Below are 18,428 nucleotides of genomic sequence, written 5' to 3'. Positions count from 1 at the left end.
AGTTGTAACAGTGGAGTTTAGGAATGGCTATCCATGGGAACTTGTATATATTAACAAGTTAGTCATTATAGCTGAATCTGTTCAAGTGAGGTCATTGCCAGTACCGCCTGACTGTCCCCCCACCCCCGTGCCAGTTGTACGTAAAAAGCACTCACTACATTCTTGGAGTGATTGACATTAGGAAGGGCATCCAGCTGTAGAAACTCTGCCAGATCAAGATTGGAGCCTGGTGCAGCCATCTGGTTCGCCAGCCCTCAGTCAAAATCGTCCAACCCATGCTAGCATGGAAAGCAGACGTTAAACGATGATGATTTAGAGAAGAAACTCAAGATATAGAAGCTGAACACCATAAAAAAAAATGGTCATGCTTGATATGCAGAAAATGAGTCAATAGAAATTCTATAAGGTGTCCCTATTGAAAACTGGATGAACAAGAGATAAAATGAGATCATGGCCAAGTTAACAGAGAAGACAGGGTTCATTTGTAGAAAGTGTACAAGGACAATAAGTATCAAGAGCTTAGAAAAAAGAGACTCACACAAATGCGAGCTGACCTAATTAGCTGTTGGATGGCTGTTCTGAAAGTATAATAGTCAGTATGAGAACAAGTTGGGCAAGTTCAGGGAGCTATCACCTCTCCTGGCAACAAAGAGCTTTTTCTTCAGAGTGAAGAGTAGATTGTATGATGCTTGTGTACAATGCATAACGTGAGCCAAGCTTTGCGAGGACTAGAAAGTAATTAAAAAAAAGCAGGCTCTGCTGAATGTGTAATGTTAGGGCACATGTACAACAGAGCACAAGTGAGCAAATAGAAAAACTGGGTATCAAAGAATCAGATATAGGGTGCATGAGAGAAGACTGAGCTGGTTTGGATATGTGATGTATATAGAGGATGACAGCCGTGTACAAAAGTGCCATGCACTCGGAGTGAATGATACCTGTGAAAGAGTTGGAGAGGTAAAGGCTAATCTCAAGGTGTTGCCTCTCACGAAGGAGATTTCAAAGGACTGTGAGGTTTGGCAACACACAGGACTGGAAGAAAGACATCCAACCATGCAAGCATGGCACAAAAAACATAAAATGTGGTGATAACAATAGAGTCTGAGAAACACAATGATAAATATCTAACTCTACATCTCTCTATATATAAACGGCAAAATGTCTGTGTGTGTGTGTGTGTCCTTTATACAAATTCACAATTTTTCAATTAGAGGGCTCACACTTTCTATAGTCATTCAAAACCGTCCAAGGGTGGTCGTACACATCTTTACATTTCCCCAGTCACCCCGCAAAGCCATTAAAAAATCAATAGAAGTGATTTATTTGTGAATTTTCTATCCAAAACCCAATCAAAATGCCCGAAACTTGATACGCCAATTGAATGCCAGCTAGCTGTATGTGATTGGTCGAAGATTTGGACAGTACTCGCATGTATGTGCGCACACACGCAGCTGTATATGCATGCACTAAGCACTATGACCCGGTGTTGCCGGGTCATAGTGCTAATATACTATACCTCTTTGATAACCTCTCACCATCACTCATCTGCTCTTCCATTCATAGTATTATGCTACCAGTGAAAATAAGGATGGCAATAGATCTATCCTGTCTGACCTGCTCATCTCTTTGACACTCATCCTCTCTTTCATTCACTATACCATGCCAGTTGTGTAATGAGGGATAGTAGTGGACACGCTCATATTTCAATCAGCACAGGGACTAAACAGAAAGTAATTACGGGCAATAAAAGTTATGTACTTATATTTCTATGCAAGTATGAGTCTTACAGGGGAGTATAACGGTTGGTCATACATTGTCACATGAGTGGATTGGGTTAAATTTTTGCAACAGAATTGCTCAAGTGGGATTGGCAAAATTTATTTGAACAGCAGTGTGTCAGAATGTTGACTTGCAGAGATAAAAGCAAAAGAATAAAAAAAAAATCATCACATTCTAACCATGGGGTTTATCTTATTCACTCTGAGTTCAAAACCCAACAAGATCAACTTTGCCTTTCAATCTATTCAGGGTTAATAAAAAAAGTAACAATCTAGGGAGATGAACTGGTGGAACTGTAAGAAATTAGGTTGAATGTCTTGTGGTGTTTGTTCTGGTTCTTTGCTTTTGGAGTTCAAATCCCATTATGATCTACTCGGGTGGTAAACTTAATCTGTTACCCAACTTAACACTATCACCTGGTACTTTGGGTTCCTTGAATGTACTGCATTCCATTGCAAGAATTCAGGCCAAGTTTCCAGTTTGAGGCTAATTTTCTTTCTCCCTCTATCTCTCCTACCAGTAATGGGGAGCCCTATACAGAGTCAGTGGTTCTGCCTTCACTTTCAACTAAGAGAAAAAATAAAATAAGAAAAAAATCTATGCTGCAAGCACCACTGAAACTAATGATCATACAAGAACAAACAGTAAGCAAATTAAAGATGTTGAGACTGCCACTGTGCATGCTGGGATTGCACAGTATGGTCTCCAAAAGACTAAGTCAGGGTATGTATGAAGCATTGGATAGGGTGACCGCATCTAGTACATATCACAGATATGCTTGGACAGGGCAGACCAGAGTTATACACAGACAACAAAAACAGGAGTTGAACTGCTTCCAACTCTGACCAATTGGACGTTTATAAATTACAAACTAGAGGATATGTCTCCAGTGCCTACATTTAAAGTGTGCTGCCTTCAGCTAAAGGAAACAGTCTATGAACAATGATGACTAATCAACAGAGTTGATTGGAAAATAAAGGGTGAAGTGTGGTTACTGTGGTTACTGTAAGGGATGAAGCAACGTGGATGATTAATGTGAAGGGTCTAATGAGTGCTCTTAACTTATACTGAAATCAGCTGCCTTTCTTCCTAAGCAGAGAAGTAATACTCTGCAATTATGTTGATTACTAGACACTATTGACTAAGATCTAGAGGACAACTGAAGTACTAACAATTAAAGCAGTCACAACAACGAAGGCAGCATGGAAAGGATTGCTATTGCTATGTTGATAATGGTTGTAACACTGTCTTACCTGCCTCTGACACCCCTCCCAAACAAAGGAGTAAGGTCCCTAACCAGATGAAAATAAAAAATAAATAAGAGTTAAATATATATACACACACATAGAGAGAGATAGAGAGAGAGTAAGAGACAGATAAATAGGTAGGTAGATAGACTAATAGGTTGCACAAGAGTGAAACTGTGATAGTATACATGTGACTCACATGACGAATGATGCAAGATATGGTGGAAGAGGAAGGCTAAAGAAAACATGGGTAGAAGTGGTGAGTTCACATTGTAGTAGAGTACAACTAAGAGAAATGTTTATATTTAGCAAGAGCAGGAAGCAGAAAATAAAGTGGTCTGCACATTTTATGCAGTGTAAGGACCAGAAGCATGAGATATTCTGGAATGCAAGGTGGTGTACCAAAGATTATCAAGATATAATTAGTGAAAAGTATGTATGGAATGATAAAGGCCACATTTCCTTACTGATGCCAAAAAGGAAGAGGCATGGAAGCATTATTACAAGAGAATGTTGAATAAGGCCAACAAATGGAAGAGAGAGGGTCTACTTACAGTAGACCCAACAGTGGGACCAACTATATAAATTGATAGCAGAGAAGACAACTGGACCAACAAAATTATTCTCAAAGAGACACTTAAAATATCTGGTGAAGCCAGTCGCATGATAATCACTCACATAATCAATCAGATAACACAGGAAGATGCCATTCCCAATGACTGATAAAGCAACATCAATGTCAGCCGCTACAAAGGCAACAGAAATATTTTATGGAGGACCAACTACAGTTGAAACAGAAAGACAGCCCAGGTTATGAAGCTACAGAAAGAATCATAGCATAATTGAACAGAAATAATTTAACTCAAATGAGATATAATTTGATTTTGTTCCAGTAAAGCACAACCAATATTATCTTTCTATTGAGACAAATGCAAAAATATTTAACTAGGAGTAAGTCCCTGTACCTAGCATCTGTCAGCTTAGAGAAAGCCTTTAACCCTTTTGATACCAACCCACTTAGACTGTCCCTGGTTTTATAACATAAACTTCATACTTAACTGATCCCAGTAAAAACTTTCCATTAAAATTCCATGATAATTTATGTTTTAAATACCAGCTTCATAATGACAAAATTGTTTTACTAAATTCTTTGACATTTTCAACATTAAATGAAACAAAGGCAATACATTTCAAAAGGAATATGGTAACAAAAGGGTTAACAGAGTTCCACACTCTACAGCTTGGTAATCACTAAGGAAATTATGGGTAGCTGAATGGTTTGTAAGAGATGTACAAGCCACATTGATGCAGAGTCAACAAAGTGAGAGCCAGTGATGAGTTTAACAACAAATTTAACATGTAGGTAGAAGTGTTTATCAAGGCTCAGTTCTCAGTCAAGGCTTATTTGCTGTAGTTTTCCAGGTCAAAACAGAGGAGGTCTGTCTATCTGTGGAAGTTCCAGTATGTTGAGGACAAAGATCTTCTAGCTAAATCTGCAGAGGGTTTAGACAAGAAATTTAAGACATGAAGCAAAACCTATAATTGAGACCTCAAAGTTAATTTAGCAAAGACTAAAGTTTTAGAATGGACGAAAGCGCTAATATATGATATATGATTTATAAAAACCTGTAACATACTAATAAATATCTGTAAATATAAAACCATCCAGATTTCTGAGTACCACATTTCTTCTAATATATGATACCTGTACATCTCCAAACCTTCTAATATGTATGTATATATATACACACACACACACATATACATATAGCTAGATAGATGGATGGATATGACAGACATAAATATATAAACCATAGCTGTCACTCACAAGTATGTATGGCTTGGTAATATACCATGCTTGCACTAACTGTTTTCTTAGGCGCCTATGTGGTCACAGACAGACATCCTCTCAGCCTTTCCAATCTTTACTGAGCAAAATATCAAGGATGTGACAACAGGGGGAAGAGGGAGAAAGGATAGAACCAGCACTGATGCCAGGATATGATCTCAGCTGAGTAAACTAGAGCAATGAGAAATTAAAGCATTTTGCTTGAAGAAACAATGGCCTGCTGGCCCAGGAATTGAATCACACGATCCTGTCGCGTTATGATCATGAACACAATGCTCACATCACTAGGTCACTGTATAGCAGTGGTTCCCAAACTTTTTCAAGCTACTGCTCCCTTCGCACCTAGGCCACATTCCTAGTACCTCAACCTCACTCACCACCACAAACATAAACCACTTTCTGCAGCAAATTCAAAACAACTGTATTTCACAAATAAAACTTGATCTAATTAATCCCATTATTTTGTTGTTTTGCCCTGCCCCAACTCTTTGGCCATCCCATTATCACCCAACTTTTCTTCAACACCCTAGTGGATATTTCCATTGACCCCCAGGGGAACAGGGCAGTACCATCCACTTTGGGAAGCGCTGCTGTATAGTTTCTAACAAGCTGCTTCGCTCCTAAAATATCGGTCAGGTTGAGACCAGAGTAAAAGGCATTTGTCCAAAGTGCTGTAGAGTGGTATTGAAACTAGAAACAAGTGGTTGCAAAGGAAATTTCTTAAACACACAGCCTTACCTGTATCCAGTGTGTTTCACATAGAAATGTGTTTGTAAATGAATATCTTTTCTTATGAAAAATAGTAAAGGGTAAAGGGAATGGGGGAAAGCAACAAAAATGTATGGAAACACACAACACACACAACAACCAAGTCATAAATACATACAACATGTGCAATATTACATATACACACACACACACACACACACATATATATATATATATATATATATATATATATACACACACACACACACATATATATATATATACACACATATATATATACACACTCACACACACATATATATACACACACACACACACACACATATATACATACACATACACACAACAGCAACAACTACCACACATCATATAGTTTATACAAACATGACAAAGGTGCAGACACATACAACAATACACACACACATGGCAACAAACAAATACAGCAAAGCACACTAACAAAACATATATACAACAACAAGACACGCAACAAGACACAAAACAACAACACACCCATACACAACACAACACTTTTCCAGAAAGTTGCCATATCAGATACTAGCCGTAGGAGGAAGGAGGAGGAGGGAAAAGAGGTACGGCAGAAGGCAGTGTAGTGGGTAGAAGAGTGTTAAAAGGGAGGAAATGTTAGCTGGTCTTACACTCTGAATAGACCATAATGGCTCGTTATTTCAAGTCTGTCTAATCTGCTGTGTAAAATCTTTAAGTGTGCTGGTAACTTAGAATTACTGCCAACATCTATGGAAGTATACGGTACCTGAAATCAGAAACATGAGTCAGTAGAGAAACAAGGCAAACAGCACACTAAACTAAAACAAAATATTTAGGTTATGATTCTAATTATTATGACTATAAGCCTACCATTACATTTATTGTTTAGAGATGAAAGATTCTTTATAATTTTCTTTTGATTTTTAAAAATTATTTATGTATTTTTGGCAGGGGTCATGTGGTCAAAAAGTTTGCTTTGCAATCACACAGTTCCATTTCGATGCTTAGTGCAGGATGTCTCAAAACAAAGAGTGTTCCACCATAAACTTGACCTAAAGCCTTGTGAGCAACATTCAGCTGAAGGAAACTGTACAGAAACCCTTTAGATGTGTGCACAAGTACATTGCAGGCATGTATATATATGTGTGTGTGTGTATCTGTTTCAGACATTAGGCTGTGGCCATGCAAGGACACCACCTTGAAGAATCTTTTAGTCAAATGAATTGATCCCGGAACACCTTTTTTTTTCAAGCCTGATACTTATTCTATTGGTTCTCTTTTGCCAAACCACTAAGTTATGGGGACATAAATATGCCAACACCAGTTGTCAAGCAAAGATGGCGGGGGGGGGGGACACACAAATACATACATGTGTTTGTGTGTGTGTATATATATATATATATATGTATATATACATATATATATATGGTGGGCTTCTTTCAGATTCCGTCTACTAAATCCACTCACAAGGGTTTGATAGGCCCGAAGCTATAGTAGAAGACACTTGCCCAAGGTGCCACACAGTGGGACTGAACCTAGAACCATGTGGTTTGGAAGCAAGCTTCTTACTGCACAGCCACTCCGGCAGATTTAGTAAAAAGTTGAAAAAGTACCTAGTGGTATTTGGTTCTAACCTTTATTGCATCTCTTTATACCTAAATTTATTTTGCCTATCTTCCTTATGCAGTAAATAAAATTTCTCAAAACCCTTTAATTTTACTGCCCCAGAATGGTCGCAGGTCGATAACTAAAACGAGTAAAAAGAAAACCAAAATTTACAACTACCTTTCATTCAATCTGACCTCTATGTCTTGCAAACAACTTGCACATGCAAGTGCTACCAGTTAAAAGCTCCGTATATCGGAAGCTAGCAAGTGTATGGGGTCATCAGGAGAGAATGCGTGCCGTTTCGGGGCCTACCTCTCGACGGCATCAATGCGCACCGTCCCCCCTCGCTGATATGAGGCCCCCGCTTGCTAGATCAGCTGGTTATGAAGAACTCAATATACTTCTAGCCATCGCTCATCGTCTCTTTTTAACCAAATCCAGTGGCTAGCCTTCTCCACTGTAGATTGGATATCAGTCATGGTGGTATTGACTTTACGATGAGTTAGGGCTAACGATAACAACAGTCGTCTCACGCTGTGTCCTACAAACCCTCTACATCTGACTTCGATAGGAAAATGTTCCGCTTTCCAGCCTGCGTCTTCACATTCCTCGAGGAGGTTTTCATAACGGTTTTCATGATGTCATTAGATAACTCGCTTGTTCTTGGATGCATGCACACACACACAAAATGATGGGCTTCTTTCAGTTTCTGTCTATCAAATCCACTTATAAGGTTTTGGTTAGCCTGGGGCTAAAGTAGAAAATATTTTCCTAAGGTGTTGCACAGTGGGGCTGAACCTGAAAGCATATGATTGGGAAGCCAACTTCTTAACCACACAGCCATGCCTGTGCCTAATTAAAATGATAGGGTTTGTCTGTGAAATACAGCTAGTAGTTCCACAGTTTTTCCTTGTTTTTTTGAAAACCATATAAGGATTCTGTGAGATAATAAGTTTGGGATGCTGCATTGGATATAAATATACCAAAACAAATCTTTCATCTCTAAAGTTTAAGTTAATAGTCAGTCCACAAAATAATTTCATTAACAACTCAATAAAAACATGTTTTAGGCGTTTGACCCAAAAACATTAAAAGATTCATAAACAAAAATAAATCATTATTAAAAGAAGGTTGAAAAAAAAAAGTTGTATAAATAATAGTTTTTAACATCAGAACAATAACATAAATTCTAAGAAGGAAAATTCATTATATAGTCTCCAGTCCTACCTACCTGGTATTTATGATCACAGAAGGACAAAAAGCAACATAAAATAATTTTTTTAAAATCTTCTTTAATCAGAATTTCAACCCAGAACCTAAAGGGACTCAACTAAAAACTGTAAAGCTTTTCTTTTGATGTTCTACTGATTCTGTCATCTGCAGTCCTAATAGTAATAACGATGATTCTAACATAGACACAATGTCCAAGAGCTGGATGTAGTTGAATATATCAGCCTTAGTACCTTGACTTGAACTTGATTGTATTAACCCCAGAATGATGGAAGGCAAAAGTAGCTAAAAACTGCCAGGATTTGAACTTGAGACATAACTGAATATAGCAAAGTATCTTGCATGATTTTCTACCAAAACTGATAACACTGCCCTATAATAATAATAATAATAATAATAATAATAATAATAATAATAATAATGATGATGATGATGATTAGTTAAAATAGCTCATGATTTGGGAAATGGATATGGTTAGATAAATAATTTTTTTATGGATAAAATAAAGCTTCATGTGAAAAGACAACAAACAGAGGTATGGAATTTGGGATTGAAAAGTACGCTATAGTGATAACGAAAAGAGGAAGAGTTGAAGGAAGCCAGGTAATTGAAATGCCAAATGGGAAAACAACAAAAGCTGATGAGAAAGGACAGTGGAATGAGTATTTTGGGAATACTGGAGAGAGATGAAATAAAAAGATGAAGTGATGAAACAAATCACAAATATACGAGGAAAGTGAGAAAAATATTAAAGTCAAAGTTGAATTCAAAAAAGGTTATTATCAGATATGGAGATGGACTTATAAACTGGACCCAAAGCAACATACAGAAACTTGACAGAAAAACTATCGGGTTGTCCAGAAAGTTCGGGCCGATTTTTAAAGGAAAGAAAAAGGTCAATAAATACTTGCCATTACATTTTTAATCAACCAAAGACGAACCATTTTGTTGCACAATGTGTCTCCATCTTTCCTTTAACTTCAAAATACCCTCTTCTCAGAATTGAGGTGGTTTCATGGCAAACAATTCATCAAGGTATCTTTTTACGTTATCCAAGGAATTGAAATTTTTACCATTAAGACTATTCTGCAGAGACCTAAATCAGTGAAAATCCGGAGGAGCAATATTTGGTGAATATGGAGGGTGGGGTAACACATCCAAGCCGAGCTGCAGCAATTTTTGTCTGGTTCCCAAAGCATCAAGTGCCAAAAATGAACTTTCTTATCTTCCATTTTAAAGGGCTACAGAATTAACACAGGTTATAGGAGCATAAACCTTCTTCCACGAAAAGATAGCTTAAACTGTACTCTAGATGGAGGTGTAGTCAAATCCTATTTTATGGACTCAACCAGGTTCTAAAACAAGCCAAGAGGTAAGCTACTATAAATTGGCACAAACTTTCCGGACAACCCAATACAAAGCTGTCAACAATGAATGTATGGAATCAGAATCCACCATCTGAAAGCTGATATTAACTGGTTGTACTTGAAAGGAGACCAGGATGGAAGAGGTTTAACTGCTGCGGAAGAGGGTATACAGACGGAAAGAAAAACTGTACTAGAATATTTACAGAACAGCAACGAGAAATTACTAAAGGCAGCGAATAAAAAATAAGTGATCAAGTGTGGAAAAAGAGAAAAGGACAAAAATGAAATTCACAGAGATTATGTTAACCCTTTCATTAATGTATTTATTTTGAGATGCTCTGTGTTTCTTTCAATTATTTTAAATATAACAAAGAATTCAGTAAATGAACTTCGTTATCATTAAGCTAGTGTAAGGAACATAAATTTTAACTAAGATTTGGTGGAAGACTTGAATTCAAAACTTATGAAAACAAGACATTTATACTAAAGAGCCAGAGCTGATTTCAGCCGGGTTGGTAATGAAAGGGTTAAACAGACTGAAGAGAAACCTTTGCACGGTCTGTTGTAAAGCCACTGAGAATGTATGGGAGTGCAGATTGGCTGAAAAAAAGGGCAATTTGAAACAAACAGAGAGCCTTATTATAGGAACTGAAAACCAAGCATTAAAGAACAACTTGAGGAAATATGTGCACAAGGAGAAGGTGTCAACAAAATGTAGAGTTTGTGGAATTTGGGGTGAAACAATGGCACACATCGTTACAGAACGTCCTAAGTTGGCTCAGGGACAATACAAGAAATGGAGCTTGGAGATGGAAATACTTGGTATAATCATAGAGTTGAAAGAGTGCTAGAGTTGGAAAAATGCAAGATTTTATGGGATTTTCACATTTCAAATGGACAAGACAATAGAAAATAATAAACCGGATATAACAAGGAAAAGAGAAGTTGCTGACTAATTGATCCATCATGTCCATTTGATTCCAGGATTGTAAAGAAAAACAGTGAAAAATTTAAAAAACTCCATTAAAATATAAGATTGCAACAATTTGGATTATGAAAACTATAATGGTTGTGTAAGCAATAATTGGTGCATTAAGGACTGTGAGTTATGATGTAGACGAATGAATGAAGCAGATTGGAACAGAAAGTTTGCTTCTTATGAACAGGGAAGATTATCAGAAGGGTTGTGCACTTGAAAGATTATTGAAAGCCTGTTACAGATAGTAACCTGCTACCCACATAAATTCTACCAGAAATAAGACCAAACTGGAGTCAAGTTGAATAATAATAATAATCCTTTCTACTATAAGTACAAGACCTGAAATTTTGGGGGATAGAGTAAGCTGATTACATTGACCCTAGTGTTCAACTGGGATTTATTCTATCAACCACAAATGGATGAATGGCAAAATTAGCCACAGCAGAATTTGAACTTCAGAACGTAGAGCCAGAAAAAATTCCACAAAGCATTTTGTCCAGTGTGCCACCTTAATAATAATAATAATAATAATAATAATAATAATCCTTTCTACTAAAGGCACAAGGCCTGAAATTTGTGGGGGGGGGGGGGTCAGTTGATTGCAGTGACCCTAGTATTTTACTGGTACTTAATTTATTGACCCTGAGAGAATGAAAGGCAAAGTCGGCCAAGTCGACCTAGGCAGAATTTGAATCCAGAACATAGTGACAGCTGAAATACCACTAAACATTTCATCCAGCGTGCTAATGATTCTGCAAGCTTGCTGCCTTATAATAATAATAATAATAATAATAATAATAATAATAATAATCCTTTCTACTAAAGGCACAAGGCCTGAAATTTGTGGGGGGGGGGGTCAGTTGATTGCAGTGACCCTAGTATTTTACTGGTACTTAATTTATTGACCCTGAGAGAATGAAAGGCAAAGTCGGCCAAGTCGACCTAGGCAGAATTTGAATCCAGAACATAGTGACAGCTGAAATACCACTAAACATTTCATCCAGCGTGCTAATGATTCTGCAAGCTTGCTGCCTTATAATAATAATAATAATAATAATAATAATATAATAATAATAATACTTTCTACTATAGGCACAAGACCTGAAATTTCAATGGGGTGGGGTGGAGTCAATTACATCAACCCCGAAAGGATGAAAAGTAAAGTTGACCTCAGCGAGATTTGAACTTAGAATGTAAAGATGGACGAAATGCTGCTAAGCATTTTGTCCAATGTGCTAACAATAATAATAATAATAATTTTCACTATATGCACAAGGCCTTAATTGACTATATTGATCCCTAGTACTCAATTGATACTTTATTTTATTGACCCTGAGAGGATGTAAAGCAAAACTGAGTCGGGTAGGATTTGAAATCAGAAGGCAGGTAAACCATAACTAAATACCACAAAGCATTTTGTTTGATGCTCTACCATTTACTCCAATTCCCCATTACCATTATATATCTGAAGAGATATCTTTGGCTTCCTTAGAATTGGTTAATTATCTCCAGATCATACTTTAAGCAAGTAAAATATTAACAGAAAAGAGAAAAAAATATGAGTGAGCAGTGTCACTCAACTAAAAAGAACATGAGTGAGAAGTGTCACTCAACTAAAAAGAACATGAGCAAGAAGTGTCACTCAACTAAAGATCTGTAGAATAAACAAAGTACTATGTTTTTTTTTTTAATTACTTGATTTGATTACTTTATTTTTTTTCACCTTCTTTTAAGCAAATTAATCAAATTTCTGCCAAACTGAGTAAAATGAAAACAAACAAAAAGCAAACAGAAAACAAAAAAACAAAACAAAACTAAACAAAAGCAAGTGTTAGAAGAAAATGCTCCAACATGGCCAGAATCACAGGGACCAACTATGAACTAAAGTATGCATACACAATTGGAGTAACCAAGACAAACACACACCTCCAACCCAAATTCCTTTTGTGAGTGTGTTAGATCATGCACTGATACATGTGTGTGTGTGTGTGTGTGTGCATATGATCAACTGTATGTATACGTATACATGTTTGCATGCATATCTGTTTATAGGTGTGTTTGCATGTCATCATCATTTCAATGGCCATTTTTTCTATGCTCACATTGGTCAAACAGAATCCATTGAGGCGGATTTTATATAGCTGGATACCCTGATCGACATCAACCCCCACCTGTTTCCAAATAAAGTAATATTTCTCTAGGTTAGACATGTTTTCACAAAAGATTTTCAATGACGGATACTGCTTGTATGATGGTAACACTTACTCACAAGCATATATATATATATATATATATATATATATATATCATCATCGTTTAACGTCCGTTTTCCATGCTAGTATGGGTTGGACGGTTCGACCAGGGTCTGGGAAGCCAGGAGGCTGCACCAGGCTTCACTCTGATCTGGCAGTGTTTCTACAGCTGGATGCCCTTCCTAACGCCAACCACTATATATATATATATATTATATATATATATATTGTTGTTTGTTCCTTCTTGAGCCATGCCTGGCTCATAGGGCCAGTTTCCCAGTTTCCTTGGCGTATAGGTTCCCCACCTGGATGGGACGCTGGTCCTTCGCAGGTGAACTGCAAGATGCAGGAGGAAAGAGTGAGAGAAAGTTGTTGTGAAAGAGTCAGCAGAAGTTCGCCATTACCTTCTGCCGGAGCCGTGTGGAGCTTAGGTGTTTCTTTCATAAACACACACATCGCCCGGTCTGAAATTCAAACCTGCTATCCCTTGACCACAAGTCCGCTGCTCTAACCACTAGGCCATGTGCCTCCACTTTATATATACATTATATATATTAATATATATATAATATTAATATATACATATATTATATATTTATTATTGTATATGTATCACACGTGATCAATTGACTGACCAGGCTATCAGATGTTACACATCACTGGTCACAATGCGCTGTTGTATCAATTTAATATCCAAATGACGCCACCCCACTGGCTGGACGAGCAGGCCAACCAAATGTGAAGGCACGTGGCCTAGTGGTTAGGCTATTGCATTCATAATCGCTAGATCATGGGTTTGATTCCCTAACAGGGCAGCATGTTGTGCTCTTGAGCAAAACACTTCATTTCACATTGCTCTAGTTACCCTTCGATCAGTGGGTGGGGGGATATGTTGACCTGCTTGCCTAGCCAGTGGGTTGGCATCATCTGAAGGTTAAAACAATGCAAAGTACATAGTGACCAGCGATGTGTAACAACATCTGTGGCCATGTGATCACATGTGATATATATATATTAAAATAAAAAAACATAAGAACCAAAAATGGGGAAAAATAAAGTAAACTTATTGAATAAGCTACCCAAAAATGCAATCCAATGACATTTTAGTTTTGGAGTGTGTGTATGTGTGTGTACACACATGTGTCTAATAATTGTTTGAGGAGAGAGGCTTAGTTTTTCACTGAACACAGCAAAACAAACAAACAAACTGGTGATAATTAGTATGAAAATACTGTTAATTATTATTATTGTTATTATGGTCTACAGTCTCTCTCAACTACACTCTATTCTGTTGTACCTTTCCAGGGAGCCGTAAGGAGAAGTGATTCGAAATGGCGCTATTGTGGCATGGATTTCTTTAACTTCAGGCCACAGAGTCGCAGTAGCCTCCTTATGGAGGTAGGAGAGAGGCACCTTGAAAAAAAACAACATTTACAAATTCATGGAGACTCTAATGAGATACAAGATCTTATACTAAAGAAGAAACAATAAAATCACCCTCCAAAAAAAAAATTAATTTGGTTGAAATTGGAATCCACACAGAACTTAGTGGTTGATTTTAGGACCAAAACATTATATATGTACATATGTGTGTGTGTGTGTGTGTGTCTGTATAGAGAAAGAGGCAATCATGAGGATGAATAAATTAGACACATCAAATATATTAAATACATCAAATACAAAATAAGTATAAATGCAAAAGGTGGAAACATTCAGGTGACAAATTTTTATGTATAAATATATAGAAATTTACATTAATTCGTCCAACTTACACAGAGTACAAACGACTCCGTTAATTTTCTGTCGTTAGTGTAAGTTGGACCTTATTGATATAAATATCTACATATCTATACATAAAAATTTATCACCAGAAAGTTTCCATTTTTTGCTTTGTCTCATTTTGCTTGTATACATATATATATATATACATATTTTGTATTTGATATATTTGATGTGTCTAATTTGTTTATCCGCATAACTGCTTCTGTAGCCACTCAACTTGATCCTTCTTATAGCCTTTCCTTACCTTCTGGAATGATCCCCTGTAAAGATATCGGAATCTAAGTTTGAATCTCTTGAGCACTACTAAGTGTCTTCTATACTGAGAATCTCTCGAGCCCATCCATGAACTATATATATATATATATATATATATATATATTATATTGAGGGTACTACTATTTGTAGATACCACACGCTAAGAGGGACCAATGCGGTCAAAACTACTAAAAATAAACAAAATTTTACCGAATGCAAAACTTCAAAACACATCATTTTAAAAAAGAATTCAGTTACATATCACATGTGATTTCGCATTTAATGCAGAATATGCATTTCATGTTCGTCAGTGCAACAAACTCAAGAAATATAAGAAAAAACATAACATTACAAACTCGATAGCCAACCGTAGAATTCGTCGTAGCATGTACGAATGTTTATCCTTACATATCTATGAAAATGGCGGGCTTTTTCGCAATGCATTTCGGTAACAAATTGCCTAGTCGGAATAAAAATTCAGTATTGAACTATTCCGGTGAAAAATATAAATTAACAATTGAGGATAAAATCTTTAAAATTGTTAATATATATATATATATTATATATATATATATAATATATATATATATGTATGTATGTATATATGTATATTAGAGTAAAACCATTATTATGCAATTCAAACAATGATAGACATAACCAAATCATATAGAAAAAATATAATATATCATAAAACATAACTAGATCACAAAATGTACATAATAATAAGTATATAATACTGTTTATTTACTGTTTATTTATTATTACGTACTTTTTGTGATCTAGTTATATGTTTTATAATATATTTTATTTTTTCTATATGATTTGGTTTATGTCTATCATTGTTTGAATTGAATAATAGTGGTTTTTCTCTAATTTATATATATTATATATTTATACTGTGAAATTTGATTTAATACTAAATTGAAATTTTCCCTGTAAGTTTGGAGTCATACTCCCTAATAGTATTATTACTATTATATATATATATCTCATGCAGTGAAAAACAAATACTCTTAACAGAACAATATTAAGAATTACTCAGCAAGGAATAAGGCCTTTTATTCTTTAACTCATTTCAGTCACTGGACTGCTGCCATGCTGGGGCACTGCCATAATGGAGTTTCATTGATTAAATCAATCCTAATTCTTATTTGAAGTCTGGTGCTTATTCCATGGGTCTGTTTTTGATGAACTGCTAAGTTACAGAGATACAAAATAAACCAACACCAGTGGGAGAGAGAGAGACAAACACAAAGATACACACATACACACACACACAGTTGATAGGCTTCCATACAGTTTCCATCCACCAAATTCACTCACAAAGTGAACTTCATTGTCATACAACCACAGGTGTGACTGTGTGATTAAGTAGCATTTTTTAAATTAAAAAGAAAAAAAAACAAAAACATTTCTGATTGTTATAAAATACAGACACTGCTTGTATTATATACAAAATATTTCACGTAAACCCAAAGTTTCTACCTTTAAAAACAAGGAGTTAAAACCTTTTTACTTGTGTGATTTTTTTGCTACCCTGGTAACTATTTATCTATTTTTTCTGTGTTAATTGTTAACAAGGGAAAAATACACACATCTATTTATATATATATATAAGGGAATATTATTCCAAACTTACAGGGGAAAATTCAATTTAGAAATACTAAATCAAATTTCACAAATATAATATATATATATAAATTAGAAAAAAACCCACCTTTTATCAATTCAATAATGAAATTAAACCATTTAGAAAAATTACATATTAAAGAAGGATTAAATTGTTATATGATTTATTTTATATCTAATCTTTCTATAATATGTAATTTTTCTAAATGGTATAATTTAATTTTTCATTATTCAATTGATAAAAGGTGTTTTGTTTTCTAATATATATATATATAAATATGTATGACAGGCTTCTTTCAGTTTCCATTTACCAAATCCACTTACAAGGCTTAGGTAAGAACAAGGCTTTAGCAGAAGACACTTGCTCAGGGTGCCATACAGTGGGACAAAACCCAGAACCATGTGATCCGGAAGCAAACGTCTTACTATACAGCCACACCAGTACCTTTGAGCCACTTTTAAACAGATACTTTTAAAGTTTGTTCAGACACACAAATTTACTCATGGGGCTTTGACTAACCTGAAGCTAGAGTAGGAGAGACTTCCATAACACCATACAATAAGATCAAACCTGGAAACCACACAGCCATACCTACTACATCTCTCTTTGCTGAATAATATCGAATATTGGTTCTAATTGATTCTAAAATGTTTATTTTTCACTGTAATTTAAGTTTTAACTGTTGGTCTAAATCAATCACATGACTGTCATTGTACAGTGTTAACCTCCAGCAACAATTTAGAGGAAAACAAAAACAATAGTAATTGGTTTGTGTGTGTGATTAGGGTTTTATGTTTATGTCAATGTGTGAGAGGTTGGAGTAACTGGCTTCCCATAATGCAACAGTTAAACATGATTGATATGACACACTCATACAAACACATCCACATATGGGCATGCGTGTGTGTGTGTGTGTGTGTGTGTGTGTGTATATATACATATATATATATACATACACATACATACATGTTTGTTTGTGTATGTGTGTGTGTGTGTGTATATATATATATGTTTGTGTGTGTGTATATATATATATACACACACACACGCACACACACACACACATACGTGTGTGTGTACATGTATATATTTACACACACTGTGTATGGGTGTGTATATATAATATACACACACATACACAAACTCAAATATACACAAATGTGTAGGAATGGATAATAGGAAGAGCACCCACAAAATAAATTCTTTCAAATCCTCATAGAGCTCCTTAAAACTAGTCAATAATTTCTGTGGTGGATGTGTGAGGGTTGCAATGAAATAATGAGAAAAGCATGCTTTGTTGGACGTGTGTTGCTGATGTACACAAACAATGAAACACGAATGAGCTGAGAGAGAAACTGGGTGTAAAAGAAACCAAATGTAATCTACAGAGAAGACTTGTGCAAATATGTGATGTATATGGGGCTGACAACTGGGCAACGTGTAAAGTGATCTAAGTAGAAAGAACTTGTGAAGGGGGGAAAATGAGGAAGACATAGGGAAAAAGTGATGAAAGATGATCCCAGGATACTGAAATTTACAAAGAAGATGATAAAAAAACTGCAACAAGAAAGCAAAATATTGTATTGGAGAAAACACCTTCACCAAAGCAAGCATGGAAAAAAAACAAATCAACATAAAATGATGATGTGTGTCTGAGGAAGATTTTATGCAATGGATACATTTCCTATTACGTAGTATAAAAACCTGAAACATGT

At 35.8% G+C, this 18,428-nt stretch overlaps 1 protein-coding gene across 6 annotated transcripts in view; it reads right to left on the bottom strand.

Moving 5' to 3' along the window:
- LOC115217534 (lipase maturation factor 2) overlaps positions 1-18,428 on the bottom strand; it is a 101,405-nt gene that overhangs the window by 17,874 nt on the left and 65,103 nt on the right. For 3 of the 6 annotated variants that reach the window (XR_005001241.1, XM_036507343.1, XM_036507344.1), the window contains exons 12-13: positions 6,261-6,376; positions 3,033-3,071 (exon numbers count right to left, since the gene is read on the bottom strand). The exons of 1 other annotated variant lie outside the window; for it this stretch is intronic. Coding sequence is in view for 4 of the 5 variants with exons in the window: in XM_036507343.1 (XP_036363236.1) it covers positions 3,033-3,071; positions 6,261-6,376 (155 nt within the window). In the remaining variant the exon portion in view is untranslated. Of the gene's footprint in view, positions 1-3,032; positions 3,072-6,260; positions 6,377-14,343; positions 14,460-18,428 lie in introns of all 6 variants that reach the window. 2 more of the 6 variants (XM_029787262.2, XM_029787259.2) reach the window with 2 other exon arrangements.

Source organism: Octopus sinensis, linkage group LG11 (genome assembly GCF_006345805.1).
Source record: "Octopus sinensis linkage group LG11, ASM634580v1, whole genome shotgun sequence".
Classification (NCBI taxonomy): domain Eukaryota; kingdom Metazoa; phylum Mollusca; class Cephalopoda; order Octopoda; family Octopodidae; genus Octopus; species Octopus sinensis.
Note: the sequence above shows the minus strand (reverse complement) of the source record. Positions and strands in the feature narration are given on the sequence as shown.